This window comes from Ambystoma mexicanum, chromosome 9 (genome assembly GCF_040938575.1).
Source record: "Ambystoma mexicanum isolate Mex_15411 chromosome 9, UKY_AmexF1_1, whole genome shotgun sequence".
In the NCBI taxonomy this organism is placed as follows: Eukaryota; Metazoa; Chordata; class Amphibia; order Caudata; family Ambystomatidae; genus Ambystoma; species Ambystoma mexicanum.
The window spans coordinates 263593209-263612022 of NC_090931.1; the positions used below are offsets into that span (position 1 = coordinate 263593209).

The following is an 18814-nucleotide window of genomic DNA, read 5'->3' on the forward strand; positions in this document are numbered from 1 at the left end:
GTTCCTTAATTATGGTACCGACCCCCAACAGGCATCTCTTTAACGAAGGGATGCAACGATCATCCCCCTCACACCTGGTATGAGAGGTGATCGCTTTATCCCTTTAATTAAAGGGACACCTAGTGGGAGGTTGGTGCCAGCATTAAGGAACCAAATGAGAGACGGGATGTGGCCCTTACCTAAGCTACAATGACGCTCCATTAAGACACGCACCCTTTAGGCCAGGCTTCCTTTCAGAGCCCCCCCCTCGATTTCGCATGCCGCACAGGGCTCAAGTCGAGGGTACACGTGAGTGGACGGAGTCACTTTTTTTATGAGTCCCACCGGCGCTCCCCCTACTTATTTCAGAGGGCACCTTGATATGCTAATTTCTGGTGATGCCACATTCAATTGGTATGTTAATGAGTCCGCCCACTTTTTTATTAGGACTTGACCCCTGATCCCACATAAAGCACTGGCAGTAGAAAAACATTGATTTTATGTCAGAGCTCCTCACCGGGCATTACCCTAAATACCCTAGCAGAAGATTTCCACTATAAGCAATAATACCTCAGGACTAATTACCCCCGCCTGAAAATATTCTGCTGAAAATGTTGAGCGGACAGATATGAATGTAACATTGTAATTAATGCAGACATTACAATTTGCAAAATTCATAAGGAAGTAAAAATAACGAAATTAACTACTTAACTTTTTTAATTATAACTAATTGTGCAAAACAAATAACCCAAAGTATGCTTAGATTATAGACTTAATTTCCCAATATTAGAGACACTTTAAATTCCGTGGGATTTCCCGGTGCCCAAGCGCACTTTACCCCCCACCCACCTTCTCTTTCTCTGAGACCATTCTTGTATGACCTACTTTTCACTATTTTCACTAATATTCATGCTACTTTAGGTATTATAAATTCCTCATAGATTCCTGGGTTTGAACCTCATCTATTCATGACTTCAATGCAGTGGGCGTAGGGGGGCTGTGAGTGACATATGTAAATGTATTCCTCAAAAATACCTTCTGAAAAAGGCCCTCTGTCAAAGGACGACGCTGTGGCGGACAACGGCAAAATGGTGAAGGGGTCTGAGGAACGGACAGGAGGTGGGTAAGCAGGCTAAAGGAAGGGGGTATCCCTTCGAAGCCAGGGTGGTGTAAGTCAAAGGGGCACATTGTGAGGGCATTATTCCAAAAGGCATCATAGAAGGCCATTGGATATTCCATGTCCCCATGAGTCACCGACTTCCTTGGGGATGAGCCCCACCTTCGTGATTGCCATTAGTAAGACCACATTCTGGGACATGGTGGGTAGGGGCATTCACAGCACTGGGTTTCAGATACCTAAAGATAATCATACCAATTATTCTGCAGAATCAGTGTTTTTTTCTGTTTGCATTTGAACGTCTGAGTTGTTTGTAAAAACTGTGTACTCCAAAAGGCACGTGGCTCTTGTTCAACCAGAAAACATAATTTATACCAATTATTGCACTTTATGAAAGCATGGTACGCTCTGCCATTTTTCTTTCCGGATCATGTAGCTCTTTGTGGGCCAGTACTTGATCATTCAATTTTCCAGATACTAGAGTTGGCATCATTTAATGACTACGGGAGGAATACACATGCCTGGGGAAAAATGGTTTGTCCCAAAACAGTAAAATTGGTTACATCTGATCTGATATCCGAGATGACTCCTTCTGATCAAAAGACATGAAGCGGAGAGGCTGTGCATTACCTTGAAAGAAATGCCTTGCGCGAGGGCTTGTAGACAACCAATGAGGCTCCATTATTTTCAAGGTGCCTTTCTTTGATCTTTTGCAGGCCTGTCATGGAAGTGCCAAGCGAGCAGATCTTCACGGAGGAGGAAGCTCGGGTTTATCTGCGAGACATTGTCCTGGGCATCGAGTACTGTGAGTACCGCAGGCAAACAATGATGAATGTGTGCGCTGTGCATCCCCTCTCCTACAGCTCTTTGCAAGATTATCACACAGCCCCAGGTGTGCTATCGATTGCAAAATTCAAATGAAATCTAATCGGCAATTTATGAGAGCTGGTTCATCCCTATCAGCGAAGAAGCCATAGCTGTGGTAGCGCGCACATACACACGCGTTCGCGTGCACCGCCATTAAGGGAACCAGAGGAGCAGCTTTTGGGAAGCACTGTCAGGCAGTACAGAAAATCTACTTGCGTTGTATACCCGTTTAATAAGAAATGTAATTCAGTAAAATCTCTGTTTTCTGGCAACAGTGGTGCCCAAATGGTGCCCTATAAATACATGTTGGCATTCCAGACGTCATAGACACAGAAAACGGAACAAGACAAAGTTAGCTGCGCTTACTGCACTCTGCTATCCGAAATATCTGTAATGCAGCCTCTAAAATTAGTTAAAGCGGATTTTAGACCAATATGGGTGCCGGTTAATAGAGCCTCCTGATTAATGGAGCCGGATAACAAAGGTTCCACTGTATAAAGTGACTGGGGGGAAAAGAATTGTGTGGTGGATCGTTTTTTAAAACTCAGCTGTCTGCTTCCTCTAGTTGGTTTTTTTGTTGTTGAGTGTTTAACCTTTGGAATAAGATTGACGGTAAGCGGTTTCCAAGCAGCTGATGCGGTGACCTCTTTCTTACCGTTTGGCCGCCATTAAAGCTCTGTTCTAATCGAGTAAAACCATTCACAATGAACCTGACATTTTGATGGCCATCGATTTTGGGTCCACCCTCCTTTGTACGACGAATGGGTGCTGAATGGCACCCATTCGGTAGAGGGCCTCCCACAGAAATGACCAATTGTTAATGTGCGTGTGTATATGCCTTTGGTTCCATTATCTGACACATCGTTTTCTCAGAGGGTGCTTTTAAGCCCAGTCACTTGGCCTCTCACCTGGAGCAAAAGCAATCAACAGAATTGCCTGATTTTGTTGTTGTTATATAACTCCCTTTATTCTCTAGGTGCCGATTTTAAAAATATTAAACAGTACATTCACAATATCTACTGTAATACAAAAATAATCTACCGGTCCTATTGGTAACCTCAGTAAATTGCACCGGGTTTGTGGTGCAATTTTGGATATTGGGAGTAAAATAAATTATTTGCAAGCAAACTAATGATTTTCAATTAAGTATTTTTATGTGAGGAAAAACTTTTTTTTAAATAAAAACGTGTGCTGTATTGTAACATAAACCTTCTTTGTCACTAGTATTTTAAGTAAATAATGGTAGAGTTGTAGCTTAAAAGCCAAAACCCTCTTCATTCAGATCGAGGAGCAACAGCAGCAGTGCACCCCCTATTGGCATGCTGCTGCGGGTGCAACTGATCCGAACATATCATTGAAGCAGTGAAGGTGGAGGCCAGGGGCAGATTCCGACTATCACATTGGGCCTTTTGGACTGAGTTTAGGGAGTCCTAACCTGTGCTCCCCTTCCTCGGGGGTCCCTGATTGGTAATGACACTCTTCCACTGCGTCTCCATGCACCTACATGTGTGCATGATGTCTGGGTTATGCGCCTTCCACTGTAACCTGCTGGCTAAAGTTGTCACTGCCTTTTGATGTCGGCAGTGGCATATTTCAATTGTTCATTCGTCACTAGCCCTTTCTTTTACGTATGGTTTTAATCAAGATATGTGCTGGTTTTGGTGAATAGGGGGCCGGGTCAGCTCATTCTATTGGCTAGGCCTGCAGGATTCTATTGGCTAGGCTTGCAGGGAAAAGTAAAGGAGACATTGTTGATTGGATACTTGCTATATATGTGGCTAGCAGTATACAAACCTAAAAGATGGAGAGTTGGGCCAGTGGTCATGCCAGAGACCGACATGGGGACTTAATTCCCTTGCTTTTCTGTCCTCTCTTACCGCCTCTCACTGTTGCCACACTTCCCCACCTTCCACCATTGGTCTCCTCTGACAGATCCCGTTTTCTCTCTCTCTCTCTCTCTCTCTCTCTCTCTCTCTCCCTCTCTCTCTCTCTCTCTCCCTCTCCCTCCCCCTCTCCCTCTCTCTCCTCCTCTCTCCCCTCTCCTCCTCTCCCCCTCTCCCCTTCTCCCCTTCTCCCCTTCTCCCCTTCCCCCCCTCTCCCTCGATAGGTCAACACAGATCTTCATTTGACCTTTCTTGGGACATAGGGGGCTGGCTGAAAGAAGTATTGGGCCCCACTGTGCATTGCACTTACGTTGTGCCTAGTGGAACCTCCTAGACCTGTGTCTGTCATGCGAAAGCCTTATGGGCAAGATATGGTATTTGTTAGGTGTTCAAGCACGATGGGCTGGGTCAGTTGCTCCAGTAATCTGACCCGGTGACTTTTTGAGCTAATAGGCCACCCTTCTATGGGTGGAAGTATAGCACTTGAGCAGAAAGTGTGCAGCATTTGAGCATGTAGCCTGGTGTTGGGGGAGCATGGCTAAACTCGACAATGTCATCACATCTGAACTTCCTAGGGGCGTCCAGTCCAGGCATCCCAGGTAAGGGAGAAACAGTAACTGGAGAAGACCAGTCATTGACCAGCCTCTTTGCCTCTATGCTCATGAGCCTTTGCTTTTGCCTTCTACCCTGCTGCACCTGCAAATACCCATAGGTTTCAAATTACTGTTTTGTCTCTCCACACTCCAGTTCTCACCTATAACGCATTTGCGCCTACTTCTCCTGCTATTCCTGCTGCTGCTCCTACTTACCTCTCCCTACGCGTTCTCCAATCATGCTACAACTTCCTCCTTTCCTATCCCCTCCATACATTTCCCAAAACTTCCACTACTCCATCTCCTTTTCTTTTCTTTCTAGTTTAACTTAAGTCAGTGGGTTGACAATGCTATAATCTGCGCCTAGGTGCTGGTTGGTCCATCAAGTGTGCCATATAAATGCATCAAAATCAATCAAATCTGCTGACACGCCTTTCTAGCCCGCCTCTCTTCCTCTGAGACTCAACTTCTTTACTCTTCCTTACTGCATCAGCTGAACATTGCACTCTAGGAAGCTCACTTTGTATGCAACAAAACCTCCTTTATCACCCATCTCCTTGCTATCACAGAAACCTGGATTACTCTATCTTACACTCCACCCTGATGGCCCTACACTACTAGAAACTATCCTTCATTCACTCTCCTCGTCTGACTGGCAGTTCTTCTCAACGCTTCACAAATCTCCAATGCCCCGTCCTCTCCTTCCTCTTCTGAATTCTCCAGCTCTACTATTGCTCTGCCTGACTTTGTTCACATCATCTCCATTTATCACCTTCCTGGTCCCACTGGACCATTCTTTGAAGAATTTGGGCAACTCCATCATTTACTTTTCCCTAAACATCGCCTTGTTCTGATAGGAGACTTTAACTTCCCTCCCCAACCTCTTCTCTGAACTTTTGTCTTTTCTTAATTACCACGCCCTCCACTCTATCCCAAACCTACCATTGCACACTGGGGGGTAAACATTTGGATCTCATATTCATCTCCACCTCTCTGTCAGCCACTCCATAGTTTCCAACACCATCTCCTTTCCACCTTCTGTGTCACCACTTGCCTTGCCTATTACTAAAAGGAAATGTAAACCTTCTTCCATTCCTCCCTTGCTCTGGCCTAAGGTTCTCACTCTCCTCTTTCACACCTGTTGCACCTTACACCATCACTGCCTTCTCCGACTTCCAATCCCTAATATATGACTGTTTCTCCTCTCATTTCCCACTACTAACTCCCCCCACCAAATCTCAGCATCCTCAGCCATAGGTCAACCCATTCATACGATCTCTCTGCACACACATTTGTCGGCTGCTGCTCAAATGAGGGTGTACCCACATGCATGAGGACCTGCAACTCCACCTTTCTGGCCTGAACACTCTCAAGTCCTCCCTTGTTAGAGCAAAAAGGGAATTCTATGTCACCCTCATTGACTCACACTTAAGTATCCTCACTGGCTACAGGTCACCCTAAACTCACTCCTTAACCTATGACTATCAACTCCACTCTCACAGCTAATAATCTAGCTGAATACGTCTCTGCAGCCATTTCAAAAATGAGACTCTCTCCTGACCTTCCTCGCACTCCCTCCTCCTATATTCTACATTCTGCTGACTCTAGCATCATCCTCTGCCTCCATCTCCCACTTTAGCCACACTAATACTGACACAGTCATATCTCTACTGATGAAGGCTTACCTCTCTTGTGCCCCATCAGACCCACTTGTTCCATAGCTAGTCAAGCATATAGTGGACTGCAACCTTGCTGAACTCTTCAACTTGCCCTTTGACTCCACTTGATTTCCATCTGTTTTCAAAACAGTCACGGTCATCCCTCTCCTAAAAAAACAAGGGGCTGACCAGAACCTACCCACTACAGTTTGCCCTGTGTCTCTCATTCTGCACTAAAGGGCTATGTTCAACCATCTTACACATTTCTTAGACATGCACAACCTTCACGGCCCCCTACAAGAAGGTTTCCACTCCTGTCACTCCACAGAAACTGCTCTCGTGAATGTCTTCAACTTCATCACCATGATCAAAAGAGCATTGTTCTTCTCTGTAAATGAATAAATAATAAAATGTACCTACATAAATGGGTCCTGAATGGGTCTTATATCACCTCAACAGACACTTCTGCAATTGTTTCTGATATTTATAGATTTTTTTTAGAATTGGGGAAGAACAATGCTCTTTTGATCGCAAAAGAACATACAATAGGTAAGATATCAGATTTGACGGGAAGCAGTTAGTGTCTTACAATGGGCTGACACTTGACATTAGTCCAGTGTCTTGTCTGCTGTGATCTTATTTGATAAGCTCACATTCTTGTGTTCAGCCCATCTGTGTTAGCCAGCCATATCTTGGATTTATTTGATCAGATCACTTCCTTGATTTTAGCCCATCTGTGTCCGTCAGCCATAGCTTGCATTTAGCCTAATTGTGCATGGTAGCCTTACCTTGCTTTTAGCCCATTTCTGTTAGTCAACCGTATCTCACATTTAGCTTTATTGTGTAATTATGCATGGTAGCCTTACCTTGCGTTAGCTCATCTGTGTAAGTCAGCCAGATAGTGAATTCAGCTTAATTGTGTAAGGTATTATGCATTCATCTGGCACTTAGATCGACTGTGAAAGGTAGCACTGCTCTTTGTTCATAGATGGAACCCAGGAAGTTGATGTTGTTTGTACAGCTAACCCTTTTCTCCTCTCGCACACCACACCATTGCAACTTAGTGAAAGGTACTGGCTCACTTCCACACACCCTCCACTCACATATAAAACAATCACTATTGCACATCACCTCTGCTATAAGAATGAAGCTACTTTTAACAACAACAATTCGAACTGTAGCTTCCCACATAACTAACAATCTGTCTTCTTAAACACAGCCCCACCACCCATCCCAAATTCTCCCACATTTTTAGACTCTGGTCCCCCAAGTGTGTTCAATCAAAAGCACGTTGGGACCATAATTATTGTGAAAGGCGCTATAACAAATGACAAAAGGAATGAATGAATAATGTCTTCCAAACCAGGGATAAACCACTGTCGATCAATGCACGCACGACTCCCCTGTAACCAGGTTTTGTGCCCCTATGGTTAGGAACACAAAACCTGGTTACGACTCCCCTGGTTACCTGGTTACGACTCCCCTGAAACCAGGTTTTTGTGACCAATGCCTAGGCTTGTGCCAAGAAGCACAAGCCCAGGCATTGGTCACGTAACAAGATAAAATTATAGGAGCTACAAGTTGATGCACAGAATGAGCCATCACTCTCTGACCAAAGCACCAAAATGTTCCTTCTCCCTGCCAAGAGAGATAACAGGTCTTAATTAAAAGAGGAATGGCATCTCTTAATGAAAGGAAAGAGCAATTTGCCCCAGGGCAGAGTGAAGGATGGATGGGACAGGAAAGGAGCTTACCTTCAAACTTCAAGACAGGCGCCACCATATCAGTTTAGGCCTCATAGTGGGGACTTCATACAATAAATGTAATTGAAAGCTCTTCAGAAGACAGGTGAGATTGTGAGGCCTTTCATGATGTGAGCAATCACAGTGTACACATGCACACACATGCAACACACCACACACAACGCGCACACCCACACTGAATGCCCCCGCATCCTCTGCACAGGATCTTTGCCCGAGCACGGTCACTGTATGCAACATACAAAGTTGGAAAAAACCTTCAAAACACGGTTGAAATGAATCACACCAGGGCAGGCCATGCAATGCCAGTGCAAGCCCACACAACATTAGTAAAGCCCCACATGTTCTGGACAGCACCCCCACAGGACAGTCCAAACTGCGGACATCACTCACATCTGGACAGTCATCACAACATGACTGTAAAGGAAAGGAGACCTTCTAGGAATGTATATTTTGTCTTTGCTATCCCACGTCTTCGTTGAGGTGGGCGTTCAGTTCTGCTCTTGTGGCATCTGCTTGATTCACGGCAGACGCCTGCGCTTAGAAGCGCGCTTGATCCCCGGGGAAAGGCCGGCTCTTAAGGGCAGACTTGGAGCAGCACGGTTTGCAGAAGCTGCCATGTTTTTCACGCTACTCGGAGCTTGTCGCTGCTAATGGCGGCCAGGGTGAGAGGCCAGTACACGAACTTGCAAGTAATTAAAGCACATCTCCCTTCCACGTGTTTCCAGCACGCGGAGGCTCGTGTACATTTAGAACTTCGTGTAAGGTTAATAGGACAGATGTTTTGGGACACTGTTATCTGATTGTATTTCAGAATTAAGGACCTTGATTTAGACACTCTGCGAAGAAGAATCAATTTGACAAAGTTGTACAAAAAGTGATAGAAATATGATATTGCCTAATTATGCGGAAATGCAGCAGGCGGCGCATTCAATGCGAACATCACTGAGTAGTTAGGCACACAAGGGACCATTCACACTAGGAAACCTTGCACCCATAAAGCACTCGGCTGCATTTCACTGAGCGATTCACATATGTCCTGTTAAATTACTGGGATTTATAATGCGCACTGCTACCATTGACAGATATGGAACTGAGGAGGATGGGTGAGGTTGCAGGGAAAAGAGGGAAAATGCAAGATAGCTTAGATGTGTGCAGAGCGGAAGTACCCTGAACTTTGCATGTGAGTCTGTTTCTAGGAGTTAGGTTGTATTGGGTTTCATATAGCGCACCACTGCCATTTGCCTCCTCTCCAGGCGCTTTGGCAGATGTGAAACCACGGAGGATAGGTGAGGTTGCATGGAAGAGAGGAAACATGCAAGATAGCTTAAATGTTGTGCGGATGTGTGCAGAGCAGAAGTACCCTGAGCTCTGCATATGAGTCTCGTTCTAGAAGTTAGATTATGTTGGGTTTTATAAAGCGCACTGTTGCAATTTTTATTGTCTCTTCGCGGTTATTAGAAAAATGCACCCAAGTCACAAAAGTGTTGATTAGCAAAATATTCCTGAAATTCAGAAATATTCCTTATGAGGTCACTATAATGCCAATTTGAAATGGGAAGGCAGGGTCTGCCACGTATGGTTCCATAGAGATTTTGGACTAGAACTTTCATCAGACTTGGTCAGGATAGTTAATGGTGAGGGATCATGGGAGTAGTAGTCCAAAACATCTTCAGAGCTGGAATTTGGAGACACCAGAGGTAGAGGAAAATGTAAGTAATTGCTTATTTTTTTCTAATCGGTAACTGCACTTTTTAAGAGGGCGTTGGTGCCTTTGAAGGCACGTTTTTTGCTCTGGTACACAATTAAAACTTGAATACGAACGACTTTCTGTGACTTTTTAAAGCTCTTTTTCTCCATTTGTAGCCCTGCTTTATGTTTGTCCAATCTACTCTATTTTATAAATCTGTCTGCATTGATAGCAAACACTTATTGAAATAGGGTCTGGTTGGCGCTCACACTTCTTTTGTTTTGTTTTTACGTTCAGTGGGAGCTGGCGATTGCAAAAGAGGAACTGGCTTGAGTAACTAAGTTTCCTAAGCAGGAGGAGGTTTGAATGTGAGATTCCCGCACCCTCTAACACTGCTCTTGCTGAGCCATTCAAGGTGTTAGAAACACATATTAAGGGTTGTTGGTTGTTTAGAACGTACACTCCTATAGCATGCGAATGTGCTTTGGGTAAACTGTGACCATGCTCGAACCTTCTGCCAAGGAGGAACGTTGCCACTTACTCATCTGTATCCTTCACTATACTCTCAAACTCAATTTAAAATAAGATTTAGGAGCAAAGAGATAAGTCTCAAAGCTAGCGTTCGGGCTAAAGTGGATTGAAATATAATGAAAATTCAGAAATTCTGTTGTGAAGACTGACAGAAGCGGAAATGTAAGGGAAACCCTCTGACAGTTCTCAGTATGGATTCTGGGTAGTAATGGCAGGGCAGTATTAGGTGAGATTGGATGTTGTAAGTATTGAGCTTGACTAACGTAAAGCCAGGCTTTGGTTCAGTGAAGCTGATTCTCTGCGGATGGTAACTTTTGCACATCAAGGGCCCAATAACACGTTTCTACACAAAGACGCCATATTTACTGAATTGCAATGTCAAGTCCATTTTTTTCATGATGCAAAGCTCGTCTGATTTGGACAGACTATCTTGGTGACTTAACCGTGACCTGAGCTCTGCCTCAATTTCGGATGGTTTATGGGTATATGGTGTAGAAAGTGCATAGTCATGAAAAACACATTATGCTTGATCAGGCTCACTTCATGTTTCTATTTTCAATGCAAAGTTTATCAAAATGATATTGGTTTCCCACATTTGGGACTAGATAATCAAGGTCCTGGCATAGCGGCCATCATCCACAGGTAATGGGCTCCCTACACAAGCGATCCCACTGTAATTTGACCCCCTTATCCCACCTGTGACTTAACTCCTAGTGTCCTGCTGTGATTCTACCCGCTGGGATCTAGTCTTACCTGTCCGACAGTAACCTCGCCCCCTGGTCTCCTGCTGTTATTGGATCCTCAGTGACTGACCACTGAACATTGCTTCTAGGTGTTCTTTGGGAGTCTTACTCCTGGGTGTCTCATCTGAGAGTCCTCACCTGGAAGATCATTTCACTGTTGACACGGTTCCCAAGGCTTCCCGATCCATTGCATGCCTTCCCAGATTTCCCCGCTCTCATTCACGGCCAGATGCCGCACACAGTCTGCTGCATGGGATACCAGCCTGCCATGTTGCCCAGGGTGAAGTCTCACGATCAGGCCACCACAGGTGCATCATCACCAGGAGGTGGCTGATGCCCAAACACTCATAGCAGACTCCACAAACCATGCCAGGCACTAACTCTCAAGTTACGTTCCAGCACACAATACGCTTACCAACTAAACCACCCACACATGGCAATTGCATTCACATGAAAACACTGTACCTCTCCAACCATCTCACATGTTATATTCCAGGCAAATGCACCATTGCACAATGGGCACATGTGGTTCCACTCTGGACAGAGACGCATACCCCCTTGAAACAGAACTAGCCACCTCTGAAGTCCAGAGCCACCGCCAGTGCGGAAAGACACAGCCGAGAGCAGGACGATTAGGGACGCGGCCTATGCATAGCCTGCCAGAAATCTGCTGCCAACTGTGTAAGGTGGGTGCCCTGGACATGGCCGCACAGCAGCAGCCTCCATGGGAGCCGGAATACGGGCACCTAGAGTCACTGCAGTGCTCATCCCATTGCCCAGGGGAGTGGCACAGACTTGTGACTCAATCCAGCCCTCTTTCTGGTCTAAGTGTACAAAAGCTGCACCGACTGAAATGCAGGCAAATTCTTTGATCTTGTAGAGCATTCAGAAAACAAACCCATCAGTGGGAACTTGTACACGCGGGGCCGCACATGTCACGTGTCTAATGTTGGGGGGTTCTAGAGGTCGTAAATGGTTCTCTCGGTATGGATCATATATTTCAATGGTCCCTCATACATACACCTAGTTGGGCTGCAAGAGCTGTTCCTAAGAAATGGCTGGCTGGGTGTTTCTTTCTCCCATTCTTTTCCTTTTTTTCCCCTTCTGTTCTATTTCACTATTATAAGGCCTAGTGCAATTGTGAAAAGTTATGCAAATCATTCCTGTGCTCTAACCATTTATAAGAATCGGGTTTGACTGGGCGAATACATGTCTATCCAATTTTCCACCTAGTATTATCTGTAACTATAAGTACTTGAAAAATATGTGCTGGTTATGGCAAAACCCTGCGCAGAAATGTTTATCCCCACCCTAAAAGGTAGTCTAAGTTGACCAAACATTCCATCCCAGTGTGCCCCTTTTTATACTAGGAAAATTGATGTTTTCAGCCATTCCTATCTAGATTTTAGTAAAGGGCTCCAGCGACTTCTTTTTTTCCTGTTACTTTTTTTTTTACCTTTAGGGGTTTGGTGATCCTGAAGTAGAACCCTGTGCACTTCGCCACACGTGTGTGGGAATCCCACTATTACAGTGGGGATATTCGCGGGTTTTATAGCTGAACAGATGTGTTTAGCAAGCATTTAGCTCATTTAAGCGGGCGATTAGCAGCATTCACGCTGAGCGTTCACACCAGCTGAAATGTGAGAAGAGACGGGAAAGGTTTCAGGCTGCGATGCATCCGAGCCAACTGTGAACTACGCCCTGTGCCACCACGGGGTCGGTGGAGACTCTATCGTGACCTATTTCTGTAATCGTTTTTTTTTTGTTTTGTCTTAGTTGCGTATTTAAATACTCAGAGGTTTCTAAGCGTGGCCCTGGGATCGAACCTGCGTTGCTTCTTGTCGTTTTGCTTCCAAGGCGAGCACGTTGCCGCTGAGCTATCCTCCCGGGCCTCTACATGGGCACTGTCACCCGGCTCCCAGGATGCCACTGTAAGCTTTACCATAAACTAAATACCCTATGTGCTTGAATCAGCATAACCACATGTAACAGGTCCCCCATTACTGTAACTCCCCCATGAATGGCTTACTCGCGCGCGTTGCTTGCAGTCATGCTTTGCAGTCATGCGTGCGGTTGCAAAGGCAACGCTCTTCCTTATTGCGACACAGTGCACCGCCTCACATGCACCATTTCCGGACTTGGCAGCGGTCAGGCCGCCTTCCGTTACTATGTTGGTCTTTGTTATTTGGGTTTTTATTAATCTGACCTTTTATTTTCTGCATAATCCAAGCAGTAAATTCCTTACGGGAAAGCACCCTTGAAAGAGGAAAAACACGGCTAGTGTCAACAACATGTTATTATGTTAGGCGCGACTCGCACCGGAACTGGACTATCAGGCGAAAGTGTTTGGGTGGGGCGGTGCCATCGCAATCTTTGATGGGCTGAATGCATGTTGTGTGTGTGTGTAGTACATCCCTGTGACATTGCTAGCAGTCTATTCGTGAGAAAACTGATGGGCTGTGAGACTTGCACCGGGGGTCTTCGGCTGTAACAGGCTACCCACTTAAAAGAAGGCGTGTTTCAAAAATATAGCATTTAGATTTGTGGAGGCAATGTTGCGTTAGGATCTAATGCCTAACGCTGCATTTCTCGTAACCTGTTAGTAGCTTTCATGAAACATAACATTCGGCTGATCCTTTGGATCTCCAGATGTTTTGGACTACAACTCCCAATAGCCCTGACAGGTACTGTCAACTGTGAGGGACCATGGGATTCGTAGTGCAAAATATCTGGGGAGCCAAAGGCTCAGCCGAATGTTAGGTTTAAAAAAACTACTAACAGGATTGGAAAAATGCACTGTTATGAAGTATATTATAATGCAACATTGCCGAGTCACCGCTAGCTAGTCCTTTTGGGGTGAAGCTGGTTAGTTTGGGCTTTGCTGGCATTTGAGAATGAAGCTGGCTAGCTGTGTCACCACTGGTCCTTTTAGAGTGAAGCTGGTAAGGTAGGGCCCTACTCGAATTTCTAGAATGAAGCTGGCTAGCTGTGTCACCACTGGCCCTTCAGGTTGAAGCTGGTTAAATGGGGCTCTGCTGGTGTTTGCATAATGAAGCTGGTTAGCTGAGTCACCACTGGCCATTTTATGGTGAAGCTGGTTAGCTGAGTCACCACTGGCCATTTTAGGATGAAGCTGGTTAGCTGAGTCACCACAGGCCCTTTTAGGATGAAACTGGTTAGCTGAGTCGCCACTGGCCCTTTTAGGATGAAGCTGGTTAGCTGGGTCTCTGATGGCATTTCTAGAGTGAAGCCAGTTAGCTGCATCATTACTGGCACTTTTCGTGTGAAACTGGTTAGCTAGGACTTTGCTGGAGTTTCTAAAATGAAGCTGGCTAGCCATGTCACCACTGGCCCTTTTAGAGTGAAGCTGGTTAGCTGGGGCTGCGCTGGCATTTCTAGAATGAAGCCAGTTAGCTGTGTCACTACTGACCCTTTTAGGGTGAAGCTGGTTAGCTGGGGGTTGCTGGAGATTTTAGAAAGAAGCTGACTAGCTGTGTCACCACTGGCCCTTTCATGTTGAAACTGGTTAGCTGGATCTCTACTGGCATTTGCAGAATGAAGCTGGTTAGCTGAGTCACTACTGGCCCTTTTAGGGTGAAGCTGGTTAGCTGGAGTTCTACTGGAGGTTCTAGAATGAAGTTGGCTAGCTATGTCACCGCTGGCCCTTTAAGGATGAAACTGGTTAGCTGTGGCTCTGCTGGCATTTTTAGAAGGAAGCTAGTTAGCTGCGTCCTTACTGGCCCTTCTGGGGGCGAAGCTAGCTTGCTGTGGCTCTGCCGGCATTTTTAGAATGATGCTGGTTAGCTGCGTCACTAATGGCCCTTTTAGGGTGAAGCTGGTTCACTGGGGCTTTGCTGTCATTTCTAAAATGAAGTTGTTTATCTGTGTCACTGCTGGCCTATGTGGAATGAAGTTTGTTGGCTGGGACTCCATCGGACCTTTCAGAATTAAGTTGTGTGCCTGGAATCTACTGTCTTCTAGAATGAGCCATGGTTAACATTGGCTCTGGAATAAAGGTGAATGTCTGAGGTTGTACTCTCCCGAGGAGTAAAGCATGCTGGCTCGGGTTTCTTATTCCTCTGAAATTAAGTGAGTGGTAAGGACATGTTCCTCTTTGGAATGAAGCATGTTGGCAGAGGTTGCGCGTCTCTGAAATCGGGAATTAAGGCCAAGCTTGTCTTTGAAAGTAAGCAGGTTGGCCTTGGCTCTGCTGGTTTTTGGAATTAAGTGGTTGGCTGGGGTTGCACACCTCTCTCGTGAATAACTTTGGGGGTGATTTGCAGGCTTTCTCGACGGAAATCCAAAAAACGATGAAAGGTATGGCTTGAGCCAACACACTGGGAATTCGAGTGGCATTTTATTCCATTGTTTTTTAACCCTTCTGCACCATTACAGAACATGACCAGCCATATGGGAATCAGTCGTGACTCCACTACCCAAGGGAAGGCCCAGACCTGACGGCCAGAGAACATTCCCTGCCCAGAGGAACTTGGGCAGTCCCAGACGTGGGATGGGTTCAGAGGCTTGGACCACAATCTTTAGTCTTGTGTAACATACAGTTAAAAGTTCACCTTAAAAAGGGCGTAAGGGGAACAGTGAAATGTATGGCACTCTTTTAATGTCTTTCTTAAAATTGCATTAACACACTCTAGAAAGTCTGTTTACCATGTTAGGGGCCTAGTATATGCAGGGACATTGTTAGTGGGAGCAAATATTGAGCTCTAAACTTTTCATAGGAAACATCTTGAATAGATTGGGGCTCTTCCTAATGCATAGACATGAACTGAGCTATGGCTTTGGCTAAAAGAGGAAAAGCTGTCTCTAACATGTTCCCTGGAGGTTGATCCAGAATGGTTGGCTGCCTTTTTGCTCCCCCCGCCTGGGAATATTTGTAATGGGGTTGATTTTCCAAATGCATGCAGGGGTGTACTGCTTACCTGTATATTAATAAGGCTACGCAATGCACCATGTAATTATAGGATGACAGCCCTATTGGATCCGGCGGGTAAAAATGTACTTTTTTGCACATGACAGACTGCTCCTTCAAATAATAATCTCTCTGTTCTCTAATCCAGGTTGTTTTCCAAATTGTCGATCCTTTCCAACTGTTTGACTCTTGCCCTATTGGCTCAACCTGTATATTTGGTGTTTGCTGACCTCACAATGGCCTTTCATAGAGTCATTGGGATAAAATGGCCACTTGGTGATATACCCATTGGCTTTTTTATGTGACCCAGAGCTAATCACTCTGCCAAGTCTGTCTTGGCCCCCTGCAGTTGAACCGGTACGTTGCAGACTTCCTGGTAGCCATGCACTGTTTGATACCTTTGCACCTGAACTTGGAGTACTGTTACCTCCAGTTCGCTTGAACACAGCCATGGGGAATAGTAGAGTGACTTGGTGATCAGACCACTGAAAAGAACCTGCAACACGAGTTGCTGGTAAACCAGCTGCAATGCGGATATGATAGATCACCCCTGTAACCAGGCTGATTGACTGCTGGTGGCAACAGTTATAACAATGTTGAAATGTATGATAGGAAATGGTTTGGACTGCTTAGAAAAAATCGTTTAACTTAACTAATGTATGTGACATGAAATTAATTCGTTTTTTTATAATGGTTTAGCATACTAATAAAATGGCTAGATGATCATTTATAGTGATTTTTTAATATTTAGCATTTTTATTTTTAAATATTTTTGTGATTCCTAGTCTATATGGTTTCATGAACTTGGAATAAATATTTGAAAAATGCAAAATTGAGATCCGATGCGTCACTTTTGTTTTCCGGCTGGCAGTTGGCTCTGCCCCAAAAGGAGGATGGTTGAGTGCTTCTTGACTGTCTCTCTGAAATGTAGCGGCATGCGTTCTCTTTTGTGAAGCATGCTGGCTGGTCCTCTGCCCCTCTCTCTCTCTCTCTCTCTCTCTCTCTCTCTCTCTCTCTCTCTCTCTCTCTCTAAAGAAGCATGCTTGCTGGTGATTTGCTGGTCCCTCTGTCCACCTCTCTGAAGAAACATTCTGTCTGGTGCTCCGCTGGTGACATGTATTTTCTATGTCTGCCCATATTAGCCATGCTTAATATGGCCTGTGATCTGAGCCGCAGACCAGGCCTCCTACACATTGTGATGAAAACAGTTTAATGTTGAGTGGAATGCAGGCCTCCTTGCTATAATGCACAGTGCAATATAAACACGTTTCTATTAAGTGAAATGCAAGCGACGAGATTTGCTTTTCCATGTTGCGATGAAGTACATTAGAGTTTTTTTCTAAAAGTCCAGGCTGCAAGTCAATGCTATTGAGTCTGGTACAGCACCTTCTAATTGTGTAAACAATTTATGTTAACCACTATGGAGGCCCTTTCTGAGCTATGAGTTTGCCTATCATGATTTTGTGAGGCAGGTGCTAGAGTGCCTAGCATGATCTGAGATTGCCTATCATGATTTGGTGAGCCAGATAGTTGTTTTCTAAAGTGACTTTGATTTCTTGAAGAAGGTTGATCAGTCTTAGTTTTGATTTTAGGTAGAGGCAAATGACAATGGGTCAACCTTTCCGTTAATGGTTTATTGCATTTTAAGTGTGTTGTATACAATGATGATAATAAGGATGTTTCTTTAATGCATATTTCTCATAAGTCAAAAGATTTATTTGTATATGATATGATATCGCATTTATAGCGCGCCTATACACAAGTGTTTCAATGCGCGACGCAGCAAGGGGGAGGGCAGAGGGAAGACAGAGACAACTATCCTACCAGGCCAAGTGTCATTCATATCGTGCAAGTGCAGGGGAAGGGGCAAAGTGCCGGGTGGGAGGGGAGGTGGGGACAGTGTAATACATGGGATAAATTGAATATAAAAACAAGAGAAGTACGGCCAGCTGGTGGCAAGTGCAAGGGTAAGTGCAGACATCAGGTGTCAAGTGCTGATAGGGGACTATAGGGATACAGACCCAAGTGCGGCAGTTGCCAGGGAGGCAGTGCAGGTGTGCAACTGGCGGGGGAGGGGACCTGTGCCCAAGATCAGAGTTTGGCCAGGTATCCAGTGCAGTTTCAGACAGGAGTTCAGCAGGGGGGAGGAGGGGAGAAAGCAGAAGCAAAGAGGAAGGTCTTGAGGTGCTTCCAGAACCGGAGATGGTTCTCAAGTTTCAGGGAGGCAGGGAGGCTGTTCCAGAGGGAGGTCCCAGCCGAAGAAAGAGATCTACCACCAACTTGTTGACGACTGACCCTGAGGAAGTTGGAGACGGATGAGCGAAGAGCTCGAGAAGGAAGATATTTAGGAAGAGAGAGTTGAAGGTATTGAGGGCCCAGGCCCCAGAAGGCCTTGTGGACAATGCAGAGGGTTTTGAACTTAATCCTCACACCCACTGGGAGCCAGTGCAGAGAATTCAGTTCTGGAAGATACGATGCCTGGGCTTAAGGCCAAGGACAAGTCTTGCAGTCCTGTTCTGGATGAGTTGCAGAGGGCGAAGAGTAGAAGCAGGCAGATTTAGAAAGAGGCTGTTGCAGTAGTCCAGCCTAGAGAGAACCAGAGCTATGGAGACTGTGAGCTTCTGGGGGAAGGAGAGGAAAGGAAGAATACCTCTGAGGAGGTGCAGCTGGTAGTGTGACTTCTTATAGACGTCAGAGATGTGAGGAGAGAAGGAGAGTGAGGAGTCGAACATGGCCTCAAGGTTTTTAGCCTTTCAGGTGGGATCAGGAAGAGGGCCAAGAGAGGCCGAACAGAGAGTGGCAGGAAAGGAGGGAGCGGGTGTGCCAATGAGGTGAATCTCAGTCTTACTGGCATTGAGGCAGAGATCATTGGTGGCACACCACTCCTGGATGGCAGACAGACAGTCTGAGATGAGAGATGGAGAAGAGGTGGCCGAGGGTAGCCTGAAAATGAGCTGAGTGTCATCCGCATAGCACTGAAAGTTGGTGCAGAGAGCGGCAATATGGTGGGCAAGAAGTGCCAGGTATTGGTTGAACAGCCAGGGAGAGAGGTTAGACCACTGGGGG

General features: G+C 45.5%; 1 protein-coding gene across 3 annotated transcripts in view; it reads left to right on the top strand.

Moving 5' to 3' along the window:
• The window catches only part of LOC138487944 (calcium/calmodulin-dependent protein kinase kinase 1-like), a 1547719-nt gene that overhangs the window by 904792 nt on the left and 624113 nt on the right, over window positions 1-18814 (top strand). For all 3 annotated transcript variants that reach the window (XM_069614593.1, XM_069614594.1, XM_069614595.1), the window contains one exon: window positions 1813-1901. In XM_069614593.1, coding sequence (XP_069470694.1) covers window positions 1813-1901 — 89 coding nt within the window. The remainder of the gene's footprint in view (window positions 1-1812; window positions 1902-18814) is intronic.